This window comes from Onychomys torridus, chromosome 2 (genome assembly GCF_903995425.1).
Source record: "Onychomys torridus chromosome 2, mOncTor1.1, whole genome shotgun sequence".
NCBI lineage: Eukaryota > Metazoa > Chordata > Mammalia > Rodentia > Cricetidae > Onychomys > Onychomys torridus.
Window position 1 is genome coordinate 77,750,428 of NC_050444.1, and position 23,695 is coordinate 77,774,122.

A 23,695-nucleotide genomic window follows, 5' to 3' on the forward strand; every position below is an offset into this window, starting at 1 on the left:
TCCCTTAGCTTTCCCGTGATCCTTTTATTTTTGTACAGTTTCCTCACAGGGCACTGTTTCCCAACTTCCAGAATGCACAATTTCTCTCTATCTTGGTAGCCTTTGGTCATTTCAGTGGCATCTTTTAATGGAAAGTCTCAATCACGGCACATGCTGAGGTAACAATGGACAATGTCATAGTATGAAATGGATAAAATCGAGGTCATAGTGCCCAAGCAGAGTTGGGGGGGCACTACATGATGGCTGGCATCTCACCCAAATCAATTAATGACAGCACAGAGGGTTAACTAATGATGCAAGGTATGTACATCAGCACGTGTTTCTTCAGATAGACTGATGACCCCATCCCCATGTCACTTAGATCTCAGGTGCAATACTCCTGAGGACAGGAGCCAGAAGGCTCTTCCCAAGCTGCCCTCTCTGGACAGTTAATCTTGATTGTCAACTGGGTGGCATTTAGAGTCACCACAGAAAGAAAACTCTGAGAGAGTTTCTAGATTTGCTTCACTGAGGTGGAAAGACCCACCCTAAGTATGGGTTACACCGTTTCACAGACTGCTATCTCAGACTGAATAAAAGGGAGAAGGGGGCTGAGCACCAGCATCCATCACTCTCTGCTCCCTAGCCATGGATGCTTGTGTGACCAGCTAGCTGTCTCATGCTCCTGCAGCTCTGCCTTCCCAGTCACAGTAGAATGTAACGTCAGGCCATCAGCCAAGACAAGTTCTGGTGCTCTTACATTGTTTTTGTGGGTATTTTTATCACAGCAACGACACATGCAGCTAGCACCCCGTCTTCCTCTGTGTCTGCTCCTCTCCATCCTTCTCCACCTCCTTGGGGCTCTACTTCCGTGGAGCTGCTTTGCCTTACAGACAAGCCTCTTTGCCCCTTTGGTCTGAGGATGCTGAATCTTGGATAGATAACAGCAAAATGGTGCGCTTCTCAGAGCGAGGTGCTTCCTGGAAACATTAATCTCCCCCTCTTGCTAACACCTACAGCCCCCTAACCGTAACCGTCATATATTATCATGATAAAAGATTATCTTCGCATAGGGAAGAGGATAGGAAGGTACAGAGCAATCTGGGGGAGCTGAGGATATCAGAGAGCAGCTACAGCTTTGACCTAGATCTGTTTCCAGGTCTGCTAGCTTCCCCTACCCCCATGATTCACGGTTAGATAAAAGAGCCCCGAGAACAGGGTTCCACAAGCTCAAGAGCATCATCCCCAAAGATGGCTTAAGTATTTCTGTTAGATTCCTCCAGGCTATATAAACCAATTGCCTTGAATTCTGGAGATAGGCAGAATAAACCAAAGACAAACCAGTAAGATGGTCTCTGTGGCAGGGAATAGGAGCTTCAATAGAACGACAGTTAGTCTTTTTAAATCTGGAGAGGCCACAGGACGAGTTATCACCTGGGCAGTGCTTTTCCTTTGCTCAGCCTCAGCCCAACAGTCTCCATGATATGCGGTGAGCCTCTGTATTTTCAGGCAGGTCCCAGATGCCCACTTTCCGTCAGCTGTGGTCACTGAGAAGGAAGAAAAAGTGCAGCTCCTCTAGAATGCAGAGGTTACTGTATTCTCAGAGGCAGGTTGATCTAATTGAATGTGCTCACAGCTAGCCCTGGGTTTTGGAAGGGTGTGTAGCTTGACAGGGGGTTTAATTCATTCGGGTGCAGAGTCTTCACCTGCCACCCCAACTGCTTGCTGACTACCCCCTGAAGTGGACTAAAGAGCAAGGTGTTACTCTCCTCCTCCCCCACCACACTCTCTTTCAGTTTGCCTCTTTTTCTACTTTACCAATCTTTTCTTTAAGACTTATTTCTATTATTTTTAATTATGAATATGTGTATGTCTGCATGTGGGTATGCGTATGTACCTGCAGTGCCTGTGGAGGTCAGAAGGGTTGAATCCCCTGGAGCTGGAGTTATAGACAGTGCACCCGACATGGGTGCTTGGGAACTTGGCTCCTCTGGAAGTTCCCAAGTGAGTGTTCTGAACCAATCAAATGATGCATCTATTGTAACTAAACACCTGGTTCCAAATTCTGCCCACTATGTGCCCAGATCCATGAGTCTCTGGACACTGTAGGTTTCCAGTTCCACTGCCAGACCTCACGATGCTCAGTGGGTGCTTACTGAATGACTTGCATGTGACATCCCAGCTGAAATGGCTTCCCTGACGATGAAACTTCCCTCTGACTGACGTATCTAGTTATGAACCATTCTGTGTCGTTTAGGGACTGTGAAGGGAAATGACAGTCTTAGGTCTGTGACAAAAGGCTTCCCTTTTTAAAAACTTACAGAGTCCAGGAAGATGTGAAAGCGACTCCAATTCATCGTTGCAATGGTCTCTGGTCTGGTTTCCTTGCTCTTTATTTTCCCTCACTGTAACTTCTCAAACCTTATCTTCTGAATCAAGGATAGCATCAGTCAGGGTCCTCTAAAGGAACACAGCTGGTAGGAACATGAACATGTCTATTAAAAGGAGATTTATTAGCCTGGTTTACACAATATGGTCCGTGTAGTCCAACAATGGCTTTCTCCATTGTAAGAGGCTGAGAATCTAATAGGTCCTCGATTTGTGAGGACTGGCTGTTTCAGAAGCCCCGATCTGCTGCTGAAGGCTGGAGGATTCTTGGAGAACTGCTAGCTTCCAGTCTATGTTAGAACCTTGAAGGAGCTGGATTTAAGCCTGGTTGTAGCAACAAGATAGATGGGCTTGTAAGCGAACAAGAGGGAAAGCATGCAAAAAACCAACTTTCCTTCTTCTTTGTCCTTATATCTGGGACATCACCAGAAGAGGTTTGCCCACATTTAGGGCAGTTCTTCCCACTTCAAATGATCTGATCAAGAAAGTCTCTCATAGGCATGCTCAGTGCCTTGCATTTTAGTAGATTCCAGATTCAGTCAAGCTAACAACCAAGATTAGCCACCCCAAGGACTGACCACATTACAGAGACATGCATGGAGTGATAAAGCAGAGGACTGTCATTCAAAATAATTCAACACAGCATAGCATAGTTGCATGAAACCCAATGCAGAGCCCTTCTGTGTGGAGTCTGAGGACCACACAGGTAACTTACTCATGAAGCCAGCCCTACCTGAGTTTAGTCCTTGCAAAGCACAGTCATGATCATGGTCACGGTCATCTCTTATTCTAGAATCTTCAATAGCTACACACAGCCTAGAGTTATAAACTCTGATACCAAGACACCTCTGCTTTTCTCCATTGAAGTGCCCTTTATATTTTCCATTTGTATAATAGACTGGGCTATTTGGTCCTCCCCAGAGGTGCCTTTCCTTTCTTTCTTTTGCCTGAATTAGCCCCATAACTCAGGATGTTGAACCTCCTACTTCTCTCAACAAAACCCAGATCTATCTTTTTATTTCTAAGAGTTACTTTCTCCACTTGAGTTGCTACTAGCATCTTATCAGAGTACTGTCTTTGTTCATTCATTCCTCAGTGCAGCTCTCTGACTGGGCAAGGCTTTCGGAGACATGGAGACAAAGGGTGCCTCTTCAGTTCCATGATCCTTTAAGCTTCTTGCCTATACTCTCCTTTGTCTGGCCTCCATGTAGTGGATGCTCAATAAATCCTTCCCAGTCAACAAAGGACTGAATAAACGACTACCAGTTGACTTTCAAGAAAGAAACCACAATGGAATAGCACCTGATACTTGTTAGGATGGCCACCATCAAAACGATAAGATGTAACAAATACAGGCAAAGGTGTGGAAAGGAACCCTAGTACAACCATTAGAGAAAACCACCATGGAACTTGCCCTGTGATTAAAAAGAGAACTTGTGATCTATCAATCACCAACTCCCATTATCATATCATATATCCCAAGGGTACAAATTCAGTGTGTTGCAGAGATACAGGCATCCCAGTGTTTATTGCAGCATTATTCACAATAGTTGAAACATGAAATCAAACTAAGAGCGTATCAGTGGAAGAACTATAGATAAAACTATGACTTTTTAATCTAAATAAGAACATTATACAGTTTTAAGAAAGAAATGGGGGCCCTTTTCTGGCCTCCAGAGACACTTCATGCATATGGTACACATACAGAAATCCTGATTTGTTCCCGTGATGTTTCTAAATTCTGTCAGGTTGACAGTCAAGTCACCGCCTTAAGGATTTTTTTAATGAAAGAGTAACTGCTGGTCACTGTGGTACACAGTGACAAGATGGAAGGGAAGAGGTGATGCTGCTCCCGACTGTGGTCCTTGTCCTCTCATCCTTCCTTGTGTTTCTTTGCATCTGCTCTGCCCCCGCCCCCCCCCCCCCCCACACACATAGAGCATATTTATCTGTGACATCCACTGTGGACATGTTGTTAAGAGCAATTCTCAAGCCCAATCCAGACTGCAGCTGCTCTGCCTATTCTGGGGCATCAGGTGCCGGAGGGACCCAAGAGTACACAAGAGTCTCCTTGCTATTGGTTGGGGTTAGTGGGTAGACAAGGGGAGGAAGTTGAGAACAAAGCAGAAAGGTTAGAAATGCAGTTAGACTCTTTGAAAGAAAGAGCTCATGGCAGTCCTGACCTCATGAGGACTAGATGGTTCTCAAACAGGCAACAGGTGAGTTGTTGCTTGTTTTTACAGTGCTGGGGATTGGACCCAGAGCCTTGTGCATGGTAGCTAAGTGTGCTATTACTGAGCTTCATCCTTGGCTCTCAAGAGCGAGTTTTAAAAATGAAATGTAGGTACTTGAGAGGTTGAAGCAGAAGCTTCACAAGTTTGAGTCTAGTCTGGGCTACACAGGAACACCCACCCCGTCTCCCAAACATTCTTTTTATCTTTCTCTATTCACAAATATTTTGACTCAGATGAATAAATAAGACCTAGGAACCTGCATTTTCATGCAGAACACCTCACAACCTAGATACTGGGTATATTAGTTAGAGTTCTCTAGAGCCATAGAACTAGAATTTAGGGACTGAATCTCTCTCTCCCTATCTATCTATCTATCTATCTATCTATCTATCTATCTATCTATCTATCAGTATTTATTGGAATGACATAGGCTATAGTCCAACAATGGCTAGCTGTGAGTGGAAAGCCCAAGAATCTAGAGTTGCTCAGTCCCACAAGGCTGTGTGTCTCAGCTGGTCTTCTGTAGATGCTAGAATCCTGAAGAAGTAGGCTCCAATGCCAGTGAAAGAACAGATGTGCTGACAAGGTGAAGGCAAACAGGCAAAGAATGAACAACCCCTTCCTTCTTCCATTGTCCTTATATAGGCTCCCAGCAGAAACTGTTGCTCAGATTAAAGGTGTGCCTCTGGCCTCAAGATCTGGATTAAAAGCATGTTGTCATCCTGCCTCAAGATCTGGATCACAAATGTGCCATCCCTTTCTGGACTGTAGTTCATTCCAGATATAGTCAAGCTGACGATCAAGAATAGCTATCACACTGGGGGACTACAAACACCATTTATAAACAGTGGAACTTGGCAAAATAGAAACATTATGTGTAAATAACAAGAAACAGATTCAAGGGACAAATTTCCAATTTGTTTTTCCCTTCACTTATTTCACTTATACAATCACCAACACAATATAGTCTACTTATTTTCACCAGAGGTAGAATAATTGCAATGCTCATTATGTGAGAGAATTCTGAAAGCTGAAATTAAACCGACTGGCTGCTTCATTCAGCCATTCAGCCACTCCACCTCAGGAGTGTTCATTCACTTTTTCTCTTTTCCCTGCATTCAAGAATGTAGCCACCTATACTTCATGAATGAGAGCCATAACCTTTCATACCCCACACATAATACTGCCTTTGGACGACTAGAGAATGTCTCCTCTATATCTGAGCTTCTAAACCACACCCAGGGTGCCCACTGCTTTTGTTCTCTTTGAGGGAAAAACAGACGAAGTTTCTGGATTTACAAAGACTCAGAGTGGAAAAGTCAAGCTCTACTAAAGCAAAATTGATCAAGGGTATATGATGAATAGAACATAATGCAATTGTGTGAAATACTATCATAAAACATGCAGACATATGCGTTTTGTATTACTTTTGCAATATGAAAGCTTTTATGATTTGTATGAAATGTTATAATAGATTTATGAGAAAAAGAGGCAGAAGACAAGAACCATGGCTGTTTATAAGATTTTTCTGTTTTGGGGGGATTGGGGCTGAAACTGCTACTTCTTATGTCTTTTTAATATTCTTCTGTTCCCAAAATAAACCTTTATCGTTTGGTCTCATTTTTTAAATAGAATATCATCATGTATAGTGAGTACAAAAATGTTTAGCTTTCAGGCCATAGGTTCCAAGTGTGTCAACGTTAAAGTAGAGACAGGTGTGCTGGTGCACACCTTTAATCCTAGCATTTGGGAGCTGGATGCAGGAGAGCCATGTGTGTTGGTGCATACCTGTAATCCTAGCATTTGGGAGGCAGAAGCAGGAGGATCCTGAGTTTGAAGCCAGCCTGGGATATACAGTTAGACCCTCTTTCAACAATCTAAACCAAACCAAACATTAAGCACAGGTGTGCTGAGGACATACACAAGCATGCATGCACACACTCTTGCACACAGTATTAACAGAAATTAGCTTAAGATGAAGGTAGTTGTACTGTGTGAGCTTCCTGTCCAATGTCTTTGTTTGAACTCTTCTTGGATTAGAGATGCTCATGATGTGAGATAACCGACCATCTACCGTCTACTTCCCTCAGCATCTTCTTGCTTCAAGGGATACCACTGTCACCAAGAGTCCCCACAGACATCAGACATGACCCCCAAGCATCCCCCAAATGAGTGATTACACAACTGGACCATGATTGGATATCGGCTAGACTAGTGAAAGTGCTTGGCTGTTTATTTCTGAAGAATGACCAGTTAAGTCCTGGGACCAAGGAAGCGTAAGATGTTTTGTTGGGACTAGCACAGGGTCTGCATCATTGTCAAGAATGTCAGAGAGGCAATGTTCTTCTCTCTGCATCCCATCAAGTGGTCCATCATGTCAGTTTGCCCCATTGCTAGAGATATTCACTTTGGTCACTGGGCAAAGGTGGTGCCTGCCATGATTAACCTTTCCCTGGCTCATTTGTTATCTAGCTAATTCTCTGTCTCAGTCTCTCTCTCTCTCTCTCTCTCTCTCTCTCTCTCTCTCTCTCTCTCTCTCTCCTTTGTGCCCTTTCCATTCTTGTCTCTCTTTCTTCTTCCTATTCCCCCTTAAGCCACACATCCCTCCTTTATTAATGAGTTATAATGTATTTCTGTCATCATTCCTCACTCCTGACACTGGATCAGTTCACATTGAGTCTTTCCTTTTTTTTTTTTTTTTTAAAGTCCTTTTTGAAGTGTTTCAACATTCTTTGAGAACTTCTTAAAAACATTTCTGACACACATTGTTTCAGACCTAAGTAATTTTTCCAAGGTTCCTGCAGTGGATGATCTTGGCTGTCAACTGACACACCTGGGGGAAAGAACCTCACTTGAGAACCTGACTCCAACAGATATGTCCTGTGGACCATTTGCCTGATTGTTAGTTGATTCAGAAGAGTCCAGCCTACTATGGATGGAGACATCCCTAGGAAGGTGAGCCTGGGCTGGTTAAAAAAGGGTGGCTGCACATAGCCTGGAAGCAAACCAGCCTTTCCCTATGGTCTCTGCTTCAGTTTCTGCCTCCATGTTCCTGCCCAGCTCCTGTTCTAATTTCTCTGTAAGCCAAATAAACCATTTCTTCTGCAAGTTGGTTTGGTCAGTGGTTTTTATTACTTTTTATTTTTTGGTTTTTCAAGACAGTGTTTCTCTGTGTAGCTTTGCGCCTTTCCTGGAACTCACTTGGCAGCCCAGGCTGGCCTCGAACTCACAGAGATCCGCCTGGCTCTGCCTCCCTAGTGCTGGGATTAAAGGTGTGCATCACCACTGCCCAACTCCTTGGTCAGTGTTTTATCACAGCAACAAAGAGCAAATTAGGACAGTCCCCTTTAATATAGAACAATGCGTAAAAACCTGGATCTTGGGGATAAGTATCCTAATTTTTATTGGGGAGTTGGTGATCCTAGGCCATCTCTCTTCAGACAGAGTTAGAGAAAACATGTTGCGTTTGCATATTTATGCATATGTGTATATTCATCTACCATCTATCTCACCATGCACCAACACGAACATCGATTTCAGTCCAACAGCACCATTTTCTTTCTGGTCTCCTCTCTTTCAATGTGAGTTGCTCCTTCTCTGAGGAAGCTGGCTCACAGTTTAAAATGGACTTTCTCATTTGTCCTCTCTTCCTGAAGGTAACCAGCTGTCTACCTTTACAATTGCAATCATTTGGATTAACTGACATTCAGTTCTGATGGTAGTCCTAATATGATATTCTTTGATATGGCTTCATTAGACTATATGCTTTATTTTGATATGATTTCAAATCAGGTGTTGGCCCAGACCCTGGGCATCTGCACTGCCTTTGGTGGTTTCCAGAGCCACAGACATTGACACAGGCCCTGGCTGCCACAGGGCCACACACTCATACATGGCCCTTGGCAGCAGCTTGAGTCTGGATGGCATCATGGCCATGGGTAGCAGCATGGGCAACTCAGGTTGGCATGGGCCCTGCAGTAGCACATCCCACAGACTCCAACATGGCCACATGTGGTGCCCCAGAAGCCAGGCATCCTTGTGACCTTTGGTGGCAACATGGGCCATGGATGTCAACATAGACCCTGGCTGTGGTAGGACCAGACATGGTCCTTGGCAGCAGCCGGGGCCCAGATGTCACCATAGCTCTGGATGGCAGTGCAGGCCACTCAGATCAGCATCACTGTGGCTGCAGGGCCGTCCTCGGACACCAATACCTAGGTGGGGGCCCAGATCCCAGGCATCCATACAAACTCTGATGGTAACAGGAGCCATGAATATCAACACAGACCTTGGCTGTGGTAGGGTCATGGTCTCAGACATGGCCCCAGGTTGCAGTTTAAGCCTAGACGTTTCCAGGTGACAGCTCAGGCTACTCAGATCAAGATGATCACTGAGGTAGCATGTTCCTTGGGCACAAATGTGGCCTATGTGGTGGTCCAGACCCAGGGCATCCTCACTGCCTCCAGTGGTAACAGGAACTGGACATCAACATAGACTGAGGCTTCCGCAGTGCCACAGACCCAGACATGGCCCTTGGCAGCAGCCCAGGACCGGAGGTCAACATGGTCTTGGATGGCAAGCAAGCCTCCTACATCAGCCTGTTCCCTACTTCCTTCCAGATTCTCCCCCTGCATGGTGGATGTTAAAGAAGTGTTTAATGACTATTTGTGAATTAGGTGGCATACTTATGGAATAAGGTAACTCTATTCCTTCTCAAACATTGGTGGACTAGATCTCCCTTTTAGAGTATTCCTTCCATAGGTGGTAGGGGTGGGGATAAAAACCACCATGTAATTGATGACATATGGCAGTCCACATCTTTTGAGGATGCAGACTATTCATTAGGTGTAGCAACTGTGGCAGTGTACAGGTGCCTTAGTTTCTGATATAGCAGGAACAACCTAACTACAGTTTCAAGGATATTTGTTTAGTGGGAATCTGACTGTCAGGAGACTCAGCAACCAAGACAGAGCTTTTCTTAGTTGTCTTGTATCTAACTCCTGCCTGCCCAGTATTAGAAGAACTTGAGAGACTTTCTTCACCTCATCATATTCTTGTCTTGCCACTCACGAGATTACATAGTTTTCTCGAGTTTCTTGGAATTCCCCTCTTGTGCCTCCCGAGTTTGCTGGTTTTGACCTTAGCTTGTTGTTAGACCTGGTGTCCTTCCCTCACCCTGGCGGTGACTTGGCAGCCAGCCCGGGCTTTGGGTACTGATTAGGGCAGGGGGCCACTCTCCTCTTCACGGGGAAACTGAAGGTATGAATCACAGAAGCAGAACATATTCTAGGGCATTTTTTGCCTTATGGCATAGAGAACTAAATCCCAGGACCAGTCTAGGAAGGATGGCAGCATCTTATTTGGATGGGAGTATCTTCTGACTTGCACAAGGTCTGTCCAATTTGCATGGATCAGTTTACAATGATCTGGCCAACATGTTGCCTTTGTCTGTAGTTTTTAATGTTAACTTGAATGTGTACATGTGTGCGCACATGTGTGTGTAGGTGTGTGCATGTACGTAGAGATCAGAGGTTGATAATCAGTGTCTCCTTCAATCGCTCTCCACCTTATTTTTTGAGACAAGGCTTCTCACTGAAGCTGGAGTTCAGCAATTTGATTGGAGTAGTTCCCCAGTGAGCTTTAGAGGGCTGTCTGTCTGTTTTCCCAGCACCAGGAATACACAAGAGCACTGCTCAGCCTGGCTTTTATGTGGATGCTAGAGGTCCTCATGTTTTCAGGACAAGCCCTTTATTCACTGAGCCATCACTCCAGCCCCAGGCACCTCCATAAATGACAGGAACTCCCCTCCCCTGATAGAACCAAACCTACCATTAAATAGGCAGTGTATCAGTAAACTGTGTAACCAAAGGAAAGATGAAACATGGATGTGAAATTCAAAGTCATCACAGCCCAGGCCTTAAGCCAGTGATTGTAAACCAAATGCAGCCCACTGATCCTCAGGAATATTAAGATTTCATTTTATTTATTTATCTACTTTATTGTTACTCATCATCTTCTTGGGGAAGATTGTTTTCCAGAGAAAATTCAGATCTGGATGCCTCATATCTACCTATATTCCGACATGGTGATAGCTGGCTATAGCTAAGTAGAGTCCAGATCGGCTATAGGCTCCTGATTGCTACGGTCCCCATCTTCCCTTGTAGCCTCTCTACAAAGCTCCTTTACTCATTTAAACATGTCAGGGCCGTGTGAGGGGACCAACAGGCAGCACTGGAACTCCCAGAACATGGCCGGGGGCTTGGCAAAGCCACGCCTGAGTGAGCCTTGGAGAGGCAAAGCCCCGAGGAGGACTACGTGTCTTGAGGACCTCATGCTGTTATTGAGCACAGCTCTGATTGCTGCCTTCTCGGTCACCACATCCCTCATAATCTGTGGGTTGTATGAAAACTCTCAGGGGGTTTCTGGTCCCTCACCAGGAAGTGTTACTGGTACTTACAATAATAGTGATTGGCATTTTCCAAGCATTACTGCTAGAGCAGATTAATGATTCAACCACCACCCTTGGAAAGAATTTAGACATGTAGACTTGTTAGTAAGGTTAGGTTAAGGTGTTTTTGTTAATAGCTGTCAGGTAGAAAATCTTGGGGAACAATTTAAAGTCTATAAAGACACACTTTTAACGGTTGAACAAGGGACTCATTGAGATCATGGAGCAGGAACAATGGTAGCCTGACTATTGCTGGATGATGTACCTTTCTTGCTAGGATGCGTTGATGATCAAGGGTTATGACTAATTCCTTGTACCCATTTCTTCCCTCAGTTTCCTGATATAAAAACTGTTGATGAGTGGGTATGCACCCTGAGGATTTTTTTTTTTTTTTTTTTGGTTTTTCGAGACAGGGTTTCTCTGTGTAGCTTTGAGCCTTTCCTGGAACTCACTCTGTAGCCCAGGTGGGCCTTGAACTCACAGAGATCTGCCTGCCTCTGCCTCCTGAGTGCTGGGATTAAAGGCGTGCACTACCACCGCCCAGCACACCCTGATGATTAAAGTAGAGCTGACGAGTTGATTTTAATCTATAAAAATTAGATTCATGATTCTTTTAAAATTTCTTTTGAGAAGATAATAAAGTGATTGATCCTTTCTTTGTAGCTGCGAAATGCAGCCTGCCAGCAAAAGAACTGGCTGAGAAAAATACTTTCTTGCTTATACTCTGTTAATCTCTAACAAGTGGCTTGGGTATGAATGTGCGTGGGTTCCTGAGACAGCTTGTCATTTACCTGTAATGTGTAAAACATTTAATCGTGTAAGGGATATGGAAAGCATGTTGTTTGTTTTACTTGTATTCATTGTACTCATTCACTTAAAAAATAGAATGTAACTACATTGTAATTTTTATATTGCTTGAGAGATTTTGCTGGGTATATAAACTGCAAGGAAAAATTAAGAATAGACAGAATGGAAACATCAGGGTAGAAGAACAGAAAAGAAACAGAGTAGAATAAGCAACAGAAAGAGTAATAAAATAAGAACTAAGCTTGACCCTCAGAAAAGTTCTCATGTGTCTGTTTGTCTGTCCAGAAGTTCACCTGCTCTGCATCTTCTCTTCAGTGTCTCTGACCTGCTAAAGGCTTGCCATTCATCAGCACTCTAGGTGAGATCCTAATATGTTCGTGTGTGTGTGTGTGTGTGTGTGTGTGTGTGTGTGTGTGTGTGTGTGTGTGTGTGTGTTTCCCTTTTTCTACAGTCCCAGAGAGTTAAGTTTTACCTCCCTTGCTGGACCCAGAGAATTAAGTTTTACTTCCTCAGATAGAAAAGTCAAGATGAGTGATTACTTCACCAACTCTGTGGATCCCCCTCAGTCCCTGAGCTGATGAGGGCTGGTCCTCACAGCCGCAATAAAAACACATTGTGGTCTCAGTTTGCCAAGCTTGCAAAGCCCACCTAAACTCCTCCAGGCTGACATCTAGCCCATGTGGGAGCAAGATCCCAGGAGATGACAAAGAGGATAGAAAAGGAGCTGGGAGAGCTCTAAAAACAAAGTTACGATGTTTTAAAATGTTTTGTGAGGCTGTTTTTCCTTGCAGGCCATTGCAGACCCCTCCTCTGAGACTGTCTTGGACCTTTTCACCATGCATCAGCTATACTGGACCATAAATGGAGCGAACGTGGAGTACCTCCCTTCCCTGAAAGAGGCTTTCTAGATCAAGAGTAGTGTGTCTGAGAAACAGGAAGAACAACTGTCCTCAGTGGAACTTTCCTCCACTTCTGTTCCTTGAACGCGTGTCCTCAGGGCCTGCCCACCTCTCAAGCATGGCTGTGAAGGAGAAATCAAGAGGAATGTGGAGATGGCATGGCACCATCTCTTTCCTAAGCTGTGGTATAGGCCAGGGCTGTGTCCATAAATTTCATGGTAAGCTTAGTCTGTGGGGACTGGAACAAAAGGTGTAGACAAACATGGCTTCTCAAACTCCGAGAAAGTAAAGTGAGGTCATTGTTCATTTATCCTAGCTTAACATTAGGCACATGGGTGTGGAAGCTGATGGGAGCTGGTGCCTTGAGTGGAATGAAAGTAAAGTTGCTGGGACTGGAAGTCAAGGAGACTTTGAAGGGTTTGCACAAGGCATCTGCATTTACATCAGTGACCTGCTGGTGGGCTCATCAGGAAGAGGACTTCATGGTGTCTTAGGGAATGTGGGTGAGTGATGGGATAGAAAGGTTTTTATGGTTTGCTAGTTCCAAGGACAACATCTGAAGATCTGTAAAGACAGCATGGAACTGCAGAGGTGGTTCAACAGTTAAGGGCACTGGCTCCTCTTCCGGAGTTTGATTCCTAGCCCCCCACATGACAGCTTACAACTGTCTAACACTAGGATATCTGACACCCTCTTTCGGACTCAGTGAGCACTTCAATGCACATGGTGCATAGACATACATGCAGGCAAAATACTTATACACATAAAATAAAAATAAAGGAAAAACAAAAATATGGCTTAGCAGGTGAAGGCACTTGCTACCAAGTCTTTAATGTTCGATGTTCGGGACCCACATCGTGGAAGGAGTGAGCTGACTCCTTCAAGTTGTCTTCTGACATCTTCACACACACTTGTCACATTGTGGTGTGCACACAATACACAAACACACACACAATACACACATAAACATTTAGCTGACAATGGATGTATAAAGGGGAAAAGTGGTAATTGGTGGTTATGGAACTATTCATTCTAGTGCATTGATTTTTCTAATGATAGAAAGTTTGTTGTAAGAAAACAAAATGTTTTTTTTTTTCTTTTTATTGAGAGTGACTTGTGCCTTACCTAGTTCCTTAGATTTAGAAAGAGCTGGAAGGGAAGCCTCCCAAGGAGCAATTGCTTCACTTACTCCTCCACCCCGGGACTTTCCGACATTGTAATTTGCAGATGAGCATATTCTAGAAACTCAAGTTCCTTTCATTCCTGCTAATTTGCATCTCCTGGCCACTGCTCAGTTGTATTAAAAGCAGATCAATATCTTTCCCAGGCTGTACACAGGGCACAAAATGGTTCCAGTCCAGAGGGAAATGATGATACACTTATTTATTTTCATTTATCCATCCATCCATCCACCCACCCACCCGTCCATCTGTCCATCCATCAGTCTGGTCATTCATTTATTCATTCATTAATGAATTGGTAGTATGCTTTCCTGTGTTGAAGTTAGGCTCCTTCAGTGGCGCCTGGCAGCTCCTCTTTACCTCTCTGCTGAACTAATGCTGTCACTGTACCCTGAGTCATTTGAGCCATGAGAACCAGGCTGGACGCCTTTCTCTTGTCCATGCGTTCTGAGTTGTGGCATACTTCTCCACACTCTTTCCATTCCGTGCCAGTTCCTCCTGCCCTAGTTGAGGACATTATTATTGTTTTTACACCATTGGTGCAGCCTTTCAGTCTCACACATCCTAAAGTCCATCATCGACGACTATATTCTAGAACCTGGCAATATGACATGGAGCTGTGACTGGAGCCTGGGTGGGAGCCACAACCCTGTCTACCATGCAAGTAATTCCTCCTTTCACGCCACCAGACACTCTCTCAATTTCCTACAGGGAAGAAAATGCTAACGTAAGAAATGTGATGGAATGGAAATATGATTCCAGATAAGATCACTGAAGTCAATCATGAAAGCTGCTTTTCTTTGTTCTTTATATGTTCCCACAATTTTAAGTGGAAATTATAAGCCAAGACACTTGTCTGCAATCATGATGACCTATACATGATTTGAGGGAGTGAAGAGGGCACATGTTGCATTTGCTAGCATTCCCCACCCTTCACCTAGGCTTCTGCATTCAAGGTCCCCTTGTTTCCTCTTCCTGTTTCATCTTTGGTCACTGCAAGACCACTGTACTGCCCAAACCGAGTGATGCCACACCACATTATATGTAAACTGAACTGTGTATGACTGGAATTGACTAATCCCATGGTCCTTCTCCTTGTTCAACACTAAGACAATACTGTAAATATAGAGACCTTGCCTTGCTGGTTCTTGTTTCTTTGTCTTCAACTTTGTTGGTCTTTCTTACAACTGCTCGTCCCGTCCCATTAGTAGATACACTGGCTCATAGAGCTACACACACACACACACACACACACACACACGCACGCACGCACGCACGCAAGCACACACACACTCACTCACTCACTCACTTGGCTTCTGGCTAAAAGCTATTCATCTTTAAAGACATAGCCTAGCTATCAACTCCTCCTGGCAAACTTCTTATTCCCCTTCTCATCTTCATCTTTGTCAACACTTACAACACTGTGTTTTAATATCCATCACATGTACATCTTTCCCTCACTAGACCCTGAGATCTTTAGGTCGTCTTATGTATCATGGTGGTGTCTGTTCACATCATGGTATTGATGTTATCTGTTCTTTGTAGTCCATATTTTCCATTCCAAAGATGATGTGGGTGAGATTATTCCCGGAAACCCTCCCTTACCTAGAAGGGTATGATCAAATCCTATAGAACTTTAAAAGATATTAAATATAGTATTTGGTCTTAAACATATGCCCAGAGTCCAGTTTTCTGACTATGAACACCGAAGTCAGAGCATGAGCCATCAGACAAAGCTGTGTTGCTTCAAGAACCAGATGTATTTATTTTTGAAATTTTCTCCAGCATTAAAGAAAAAGAAGACAGTTTTGTAGACTTTCCTGCCTATTGTATATGTATGTATGTGCATGTGTGACATTCTGGATCTTTTAGGTACAAACAATCCTGTCTAGGCATAAGGCAGCTGCTGTGCCAAGAGAAATGTTGCCATGGAAACCATCAACTGTAAAGACTTTGATCTGATTAAAGATACATGTAAGAGAGAACCACTTCCTCTAGAGGAGCTTTTAAAAATTATTTAATAAACATTTATTGAGCACCTACTGTGTGCTTGCATATAAAAGAATAAAGTTATAAATGTAAGTCTTTGTCCCCATTTGGCTCATGTTCTAGTGGGTGATTGATTATATTCTATTCATATTTTTCCTAGGAAAAAACTTACACTCTTCCTTGGAGAAAACCTATAGGAAAAAATAAGATTTTTTTTTTAACTTTTCATGTGATCTGCCTCAAAAATATTTCAAAAGAAAAAATATGCCAAGGCCCATCTCAGCTAGGGTTGTTTTTAATATTTTCATTTAAAATTGTATCAGGAGATAGAAATAGTTAATGATAATTTACATAAATCTCTCCTATTAGTTAGGTTTCTATTGTGATAAACACCATGACCAAAAGCATGGAAGGAAAGGGCTCATTTGGCTTATAAGTTATAGTCCATCACCAGGAAAGCCAGGGTAGGAACTCAGGGCAAGAACTGGAGGCAGGAACTGCAGCAGAGACCATGAGCAACACTGCTTACTGGCTTGCTCCAAGTGGCTTGCTCAGCCTGTTTTCTTAAATCACGCAGGACCACATGCCCATGGATGGTGCCACATCAATCATTAATTAAGAAAATGACCTATAGACCTGTTTGATTCAAGTATTTTCTCAGCTGAGATTCCCTCTTTTCAGATGATCCTAGCTTGTGTTAAGTGGACAAGAAGCTAGCCAGCACACACCCATTAAACATAACATAAATCAACAAAATAGCTTCTAAGCCTCACTCAACATGGTGGAGCTGATGGCATGATGCTGAACAAGATGACTAGCCTTCTAGTGAGTGCATACCACCGTGATTCTCTGTCTCATGGTTTGGCCAGTGTGTAGAATCCCAGGGTGACATCGGGTTGGTTTCTCTTTGGAGGTTAAGGGGCAGCCATTGTCCTGGGCAAAGTTCCCTGGATGAGTCCATGGTGTCACCGGATTATCTCTGAGAGTTTGTTGTTTGTCTCCCATTGTAGGTCAGACTTGGCAGTGGTGGAATAAATGTTCTGGCTCTGTCAGTACACACATAATTATGGGCTGTTCTGAACACATACGTCATGTTGTGGGTGGGGGGAGAGGATGCTATAAACAAAAAACAAATAGGTCCTTTCAGTCCTCTGAGCAGAAGGAAACAATAAACAGGCTATGACAAGGAGCATGATCCTAGGTCAAGCACAGACCTTTGTGTCACTGATCCCCAGGGTCTCTCTTATTGTCAATAGACTGTCATTACAAGAATCATCCAAGAGTCAAGACTCGATGCTCGATGCTCCAAGTGCCTTGCCTCAGTCCACTCATAAAGCCACATAGATCACAGGAACACTGCAGAATGGCGATCCTTTTTGTCCATGTTTAATGAAAGAAAAGAAACATTGCAGCATCATCCTTCCTGTTTCAGTCTACGGGTAACTTTCCCATAGAGTCAGTAGGAATACAAGTGAGTGTTTGAGGTGACGTGTTTCAGAGGGAATTTATTAGTGCGAGCAGACAGATACAAAAGCTCATAGTGACTCTATAAATAGAACAGAGACTAGCAGATCAACAAAATTCCACATCCCGCAACACAGTTCTAGACAGACAAACATCTCTTCTATGAGAAATGTTTCTTTCCTGCGTGTAGCTGACAGTAACATTACTTGCGTAGAAGTCTAAAACAGGTCCAGCAGGGAGCATCATCAAACACAAACATTGCAAGAAGCTTTGTGGGCGATACTTCTTGTTGAAAGAGCACGACTGAAATCCAGGAAAGCTGAGTAGGTGAGGAGGCTGAGTGTGTTTTCGTAGACTAGTGATCCATCTAGTGATTTGCTTTTGGCTTGTTAGTGTCCTGGGATGAGACCCTGAGCTTCACAGCACAGGGAAGTTTGTTTTCATTTCCTCCTTGTTCAGCTAGACCTGTCAAATTCCAGTAATGGCTTTACTTACCCACTGCTGACAAGGGATGAGAGTGCCACACACACATTGAGCACAGTTTCTAAATAAGGAAATGTTGGCCTCAACACAATATCAACATGAAGAACAATGAGATGCTGAGCACTGCTACCTCTCATGTGCTCAGGGATGACCGTGACCAGACCCTCACTGTAGTCCTCTGCCCAGTGATCCCAAGCTGATGTCGCTGTGTTGTTTTGTGTGGCCACCACACTTTTCTCCCCACTTGGAGCTGTTGGTTTGAAGTAACACTCTGCCCGTTTCTCTCCAGCCCCTTTTAATTACATGCTTCTATTCCTAGTAACCTAGAAAACACGAACCAAACAGCTAAATGATATCGCTAGTCTCATGTACAATTTGTTCACTGTGAACACTGAGATCCTGATAAGAGCAGTAGACCTCACCCTTCGACTTCTTCATCCTCCCAAGCCATAATGTTCCCCAGAATTCCAGGCAGCTCCCAGAAGCTCACATGGTTCTCAATGTAAGATTTCTTGTTCAAAAACTTATGCAATACAATTTCAGAAAACTCCCTCCATGTTCTCTCTCAGATGGCTTCTCTTCTAGACAACCAGGCTGAAGACATTGGATCTGGTGATGGATTTTACTCTTGCTAACACTGGATGTGGCCAGGCATTTTAAGTACTCCAAACTTGTCTACAGAAGGTAATAAGAATAAAAGAACAGAATGGTAAGCAGGCTGCACCCTCTAGGCAGGTGAATAAAACAACAGAATGGTAAGCAGGCTGCACCCTCCAGGCAGGTGGAAGAGTCTGGGATCCTTAGACAGCGGTCAGCCTTCAGGAGTCAGTGAAGTGTCTGATAAAAGCAAAATAAATGCTCCCCCTCTGACCCAGAGCAAAAAATGTCTCACAGTTTTTGTGAATCACTTAAGAACTTTGTGCGCCAGTGAATGACTCCATAACTGTGAGTGTAAGGGCAGCACCAACTGGACTCTGGGTTATTAAAAAAAAAAAAGATGGGAAGTTGTGCTTGATTGGGGAGCTGGAGGGATCTGAGAAGAGTTAGGAGAGCATAGGGAATGAATATGATCAAAATTTATTATATGGAGATTTTGGAGCGTTAATAAAAATGTTACATTATATTATAATACATTATATGGAGATTTTTGAGCATTAATAAAAATGTTACATTATATTATAATACATTATATGGAGATTTTGGAGCATTAATAAAAATGTTGCATTAAAAGATAACTTTCTTATATTAAAAAAGGCAGTTAAATTTGGCATAGACAGGGGAGGGGACTCATGCAGTCCCTTCTCTAGCTGAAGAGCTTCCACAGTTGACAGTTGCTGGGGGAAGGAGAGTCGTTTTCCTTTAGGGAAGCATCCCTCGTTACCTTGTCCATGCTGCCGTGCTGGTCCTACACCTGTGCACTTAGAATAGCACTAATTAGTGGCTAAGGAAAAAGCACATGACATTGGGCAGAGAGTGTGATGGGGCGGGCAGTGGTGGGGAGATACTGAAGGAATTGGAGAGTAAGGAATTTGAATGGTTAAAATACATTTAGACATGTGTGACATTCTCAAAGAAGAATAATTTTAGAAAGAACCCTGTGATCATCCCACACTAAGTGTGTTATCTCAGAGACCTGTGATGCTCTTTTCTTAATTTTCCAGTTTTAGTCTAAAGTTTGGAACTGATAAGTTACAGACTTTGAAATGGAGAATTCTTCAAGTTTAAATGTAAATAATAGGTAAATAGTCCTCAGTAAGCTCAGCTTATGCACTGTTAGTTAACTAATTAACTGTTAGTTCATAATTATTAGAGAATGGTCATATTCTGCTATTTTGTATCTTTGCTATATTTATAGGTATGGTGATATCTTTTAAATTTTATTGTTGTTGTGCATGTATACATGGTGTGTGTGGGTAAGATGCAATGGATGCATGTGGAGGTCTGAGGATAACTGTGGGGTGTCTTCACTCTTCCACCTTTATGTGGGATCTGGGAACTTCAGGTTGTCAGGCTGTGTGTCAAATACCTTAACCACTGAGCCATCTTTCCCAGCCTGTCAATATATTCTTAATTGAGCAAATGGATGCATAATCCATGCTAACATTCTTATCTCCTCGAGAATACACAAATGAGTAATGCATCAAACTCACGAGTCTGTACTCATAAAAGAACCAATTTTGCTATCTGTAAGCTACACTGAGTAAAACTGACTTCAAGAAAAAGGAGGAGGAGGAGAAGAAATGAGTGATCAAAACGTCAAACACTCCTTATAAACCACACAAGAAGACCGAGATGTTTCCATTGGACATGACATTGGAGACTTTATGGTGAGCAGTGGCCATGGGCCTGGGGAGGCAGAAGCCAGACTGCTAAGGCTTGAGATATGAGTCAACCAATGATTGGTGGTTGCCTTTCAATATCTGTTTTTCTCCTTTCCTGGGAGTACACAATCCCTAATTTTGGCTGTGTTCTTGGCTGTGCTGAATGAGGTCTGCTTTGCCCAGTCTCTCTGGAGACTTAGTTGTGACACCATGTGACTGAACTGTGGACAAAAGAGGTATGAGTGGAAGAATTCAGAGAGACTTCCTGGGAGGTAGCTGGCACACAGCCTTGGCCTTTGTGAGGGCTGGAATGTAGACATGAAGGTTGGAGCTGGTGAGGCCAAGTTGGACTATGAAATGATTTCAGGAAGGAAGTCTACATGGAACGGCAAAATTTTGAAGGATCCTGGACCTTTTAGCTTTTTGAAAACACTTGGGAAGCTATCCCAGAACTGCTTATTTCTGAATTTTGAGGAGTAGAAGACAGCGGGGAGAGGAGACGGCTCGGTTGGTCAAGTACTTCAACGCAAGCAGGAGGACTGGAGTTTGGATCCCCAGCAGCCATGTAAAGAAGGGTGACGGAGCAGCCCTGATTTCTAACCCCAGTGTTGGGAAAGCAGAGGGGCCTTCTGGCCACCTGGCCTCACCAATCAGTGAGCTTCGGGTTCAGGGAGATGCTACCTCAAAAAAGTTAAGTGGAGATTAACCGAGGAAAATACCCAGTGTCAACTTCTGGCCTCTACAAACATGTAGGCATGCCAGTGTACACACACCCATGGGGAGTAGGAAATCAATAGTTTTTCTGTTTAAGCCTCTTGATGAGGCTCAGATCTGCACCAATTCTGTGGCAGAGAGGAGACAGGAAATGGTAGGTGTCCAGCTGGTGAATATGGAGAACAATAAAAGGGAAGTGTCAAGGTAGGACGGCAGCTGGAGAGGCATTCGAGTGATAAAAGGCTTTGATAATTTCCAAACTGACACCAGAGTCTCCACGGGAGCTTATGTGAAAAGAAGCTCCATGAGCAGTCACTGACTCTGACTTCCTGCCTCCCTCTCTAGAGGAAAAGCAGGAGCCTCCATGGTAGTTACAGTCAACGCTGGCTTTCTTGTCCTTAGGGGCTCTTTGCTGCCCACAGCCCTCACTTGATGCTGGCTCCTGCTGACCGCCTGTCTGTGTCCTCTGTCCTTTCCAGTCTGGCAGAGACTTTCCTCAGCCCCTGGACAGGCAGGTCACTCAACCCTTTGTTTGTTTATTTTTGAGGCAGACCCTTATCTCACTCTGTAGCCCAGGCTAACCTTGAGAATCTGCCGTTCTTCCTTCTCTGCCTACCCAGTCAAGGGGTGGGATTACAGGGGTGCCTACCACTGCGCCCAGCTAGACCTTTAAAAAGATGTAGTAAGTTACCAAGAACATCACTCAGAAGAAAAAAAAAATCAATGATTTTTGGATTACTCACAGAATTCTACAAATATCACAAATTAACTTGAGATGATCAGACACAGCATGTTGTGACTAAAAATTATGATGCACATGTGTACATGTTTTGTGTGTGTATCTGTGGGTAGATGGGCATGGCAGGACGTGAAAGTCAGAGGACACCTTTACAGAATTGCTTCTCTCCTTGCACCTCGATCATACTCAAGTCGCCCGGTTTGCCATGACAAGCACCTCTACTCGCTGAACAATCTCTCTGGCCTTATTTATTTATTTAATAGTAACATTTTCAGCCATGTTTTTTTCTTTCTGTGCACTGTCCTTCTCCTTCAGCCTGGAGCTCGGCTAGGGCAGGGACTGAAGGCTTTGCCTGGGCAGCCCTCAGCAGCCTCGCTCAAGGGTGGACCAGGCAATACATGGAGACCCTGAAGCCTGCCCCACCTGTTCATCGCAGTGGGTGAGGAGCCTGCTAGTAGAGAACTCTTTGAGTGGGCGTAAGCAGAGGATTCATGACTTCAGGGAGCTTATTACCACAGGGTGGGGCTGGGGTCACTTGGAAAATCATATTCAATGTAACTCTTTAAGAAAACAGATCTGGGACATCTGAAGAATATCTCCCTGGCAGGAGACTACGGTGTGACACCAAGAAGGGCGTGGGGTCGCCCAAGTGGAAACACCGCATGAACTTGCGGCAGCGCAGCTGGAGTTTTCCTGGTACCTCCTGCAGATGCCGGCTGTGCTGGCATAATGGCGTTTCACAGTCCCAGACAAGCCCCGCTGTTTTGCAGAGGCCAGGAGCCTCTTGCAACTTCTAGGCGGCCACAGCTGCTACCTTGCCAAGGACTCCATCGTTTCCCTACGCCCCCTAGGCCGTGCCACCCGCCGCCACCGCCCCTTGCCCCCTCCCACGCTTCTCCCGGAGCTCTGCGTGGCGCCGCCGTGGGTCCCAGGGGAGTCGCGAGCGCACCTGGAGCCTCGGGCGCCCGGGGGACGAGGGCGTGCGGTGGCCGCCTCGCCCGGTGCACAGCTGGTGGCGCGCTCCCTCCCGGATCCCCTTAAGTAAAGAGGCTCGGTCTAGCGCCCAGCGAATAACGTTATCCAATTGCTTCCCGTTTTATTCGCAGGCTGGGAGCTGCGAGAGCCAGAGCGTTCCCTCGCCAGTGCTCCAGGGGAGGAGGGAGGCGGGCGGGGACCAGGGGACGGCTTGGCTGCTCCACCTTGCGAGAGGCCAGAGCGCCCCGGCCCCGGCAGAGGCCAGCAGTGCCTGGAGCCCCGCAGCAGTGCGCCGGGCCGCCCGGATCCCCGCGATGGAGTGAGTATCCCCCGCTCGGCGCGCCGCTTGGTGCCTCCCTGGGCATGTTGCCATGGTGACCGATCCCCGCTCATCTCGGTCCAGCCTGGGTGTTTAATTTCAGTCCACTGTGTTCCTCTCGCTGTTTCTATAGCAGCCGCTGCGGAGGGGGTTATCGACAGCCCTCAGCTGCGGGGATTTGTGCCACTGCCTTGGGGATACATGAGGGGTCATGTTGCTAAGGAGCTAGACCTGTTTTAAGCTTCTCTGGGTCCCTGCCCCCGACCTTGTCCGTCTTGGGGAGTTGGCCGCAATAGCCATTACTTCCGATTTTTAACCATGTCAGCATTATTGGACTGCAGTTAAGAGGTGTGTGTGTGTGCGTGTAAGGGGGTGTCACTGCGGATCCGAAGCAAATGTGATTCCATACGAAGGGTGTGATGGAAGGATGATGAGTTGTGGGAGATATGAGCCAGAACTGGCTACTAGAAGCTACCGGAGGACCCCAAATAATTAATTCGCTCCTGGAGTAATCGGAGAAATGAGACAGAAATGTCACAGCAGCAGTCTGAGGTTCAATGACAATGTTGGGCATCACCCGCATTGCATGAGAGGGTGGGGAAAAGATGGCATGGAGACAAGAGAGGCGGTAACCAGAAAAAGACACAGTGAGGGCTCCGGGTGTGGACCCAGCCTAGGGATGCTGTCTCTCTCCACGTTTCTGGTCACTCTCCCGGGCTGATACTGCAGCAAGGTCCCTGTGACGGGCGTCAGCC

At 44.8% G+C, this 23,695-nt stretch overlaps 1 protein-coding gene across 5 annotated transcripts in view; it reads left to right on the top strand.

The window, feature by feature from the left end:
- The first annotated feature begins 22,584 nt into the window (after nucleotides 1–22,584).
- Nucleotides 22,585–23,695, top strand: part of Palm2akap2 (PALM2 and AKAP2 fusion) — a 474,173-nt gene continuing 473,062 nt past the window's right edge. For 3 of the 5 annotated variants that reach the window (XM_036179073.1, XM_036179074.1, XM_036179075.1), the window contains exon 1: nucleotides 22,585–22,940. In XM_036179073.1, coding sequence (XP_036034966.1) covers nucleotides 22,936–22,940 — 5 coding nt within the window. In that variant the 5' untranslated portion in view covers nucleotides 22,585–22,935. The remainder of the gene's footprint in view (nucleotides 22,941–23,695) is intronic. The other 2 variants (XM_036179076.1, XM_036179077.1) reach the window with 1 other exon arrangement.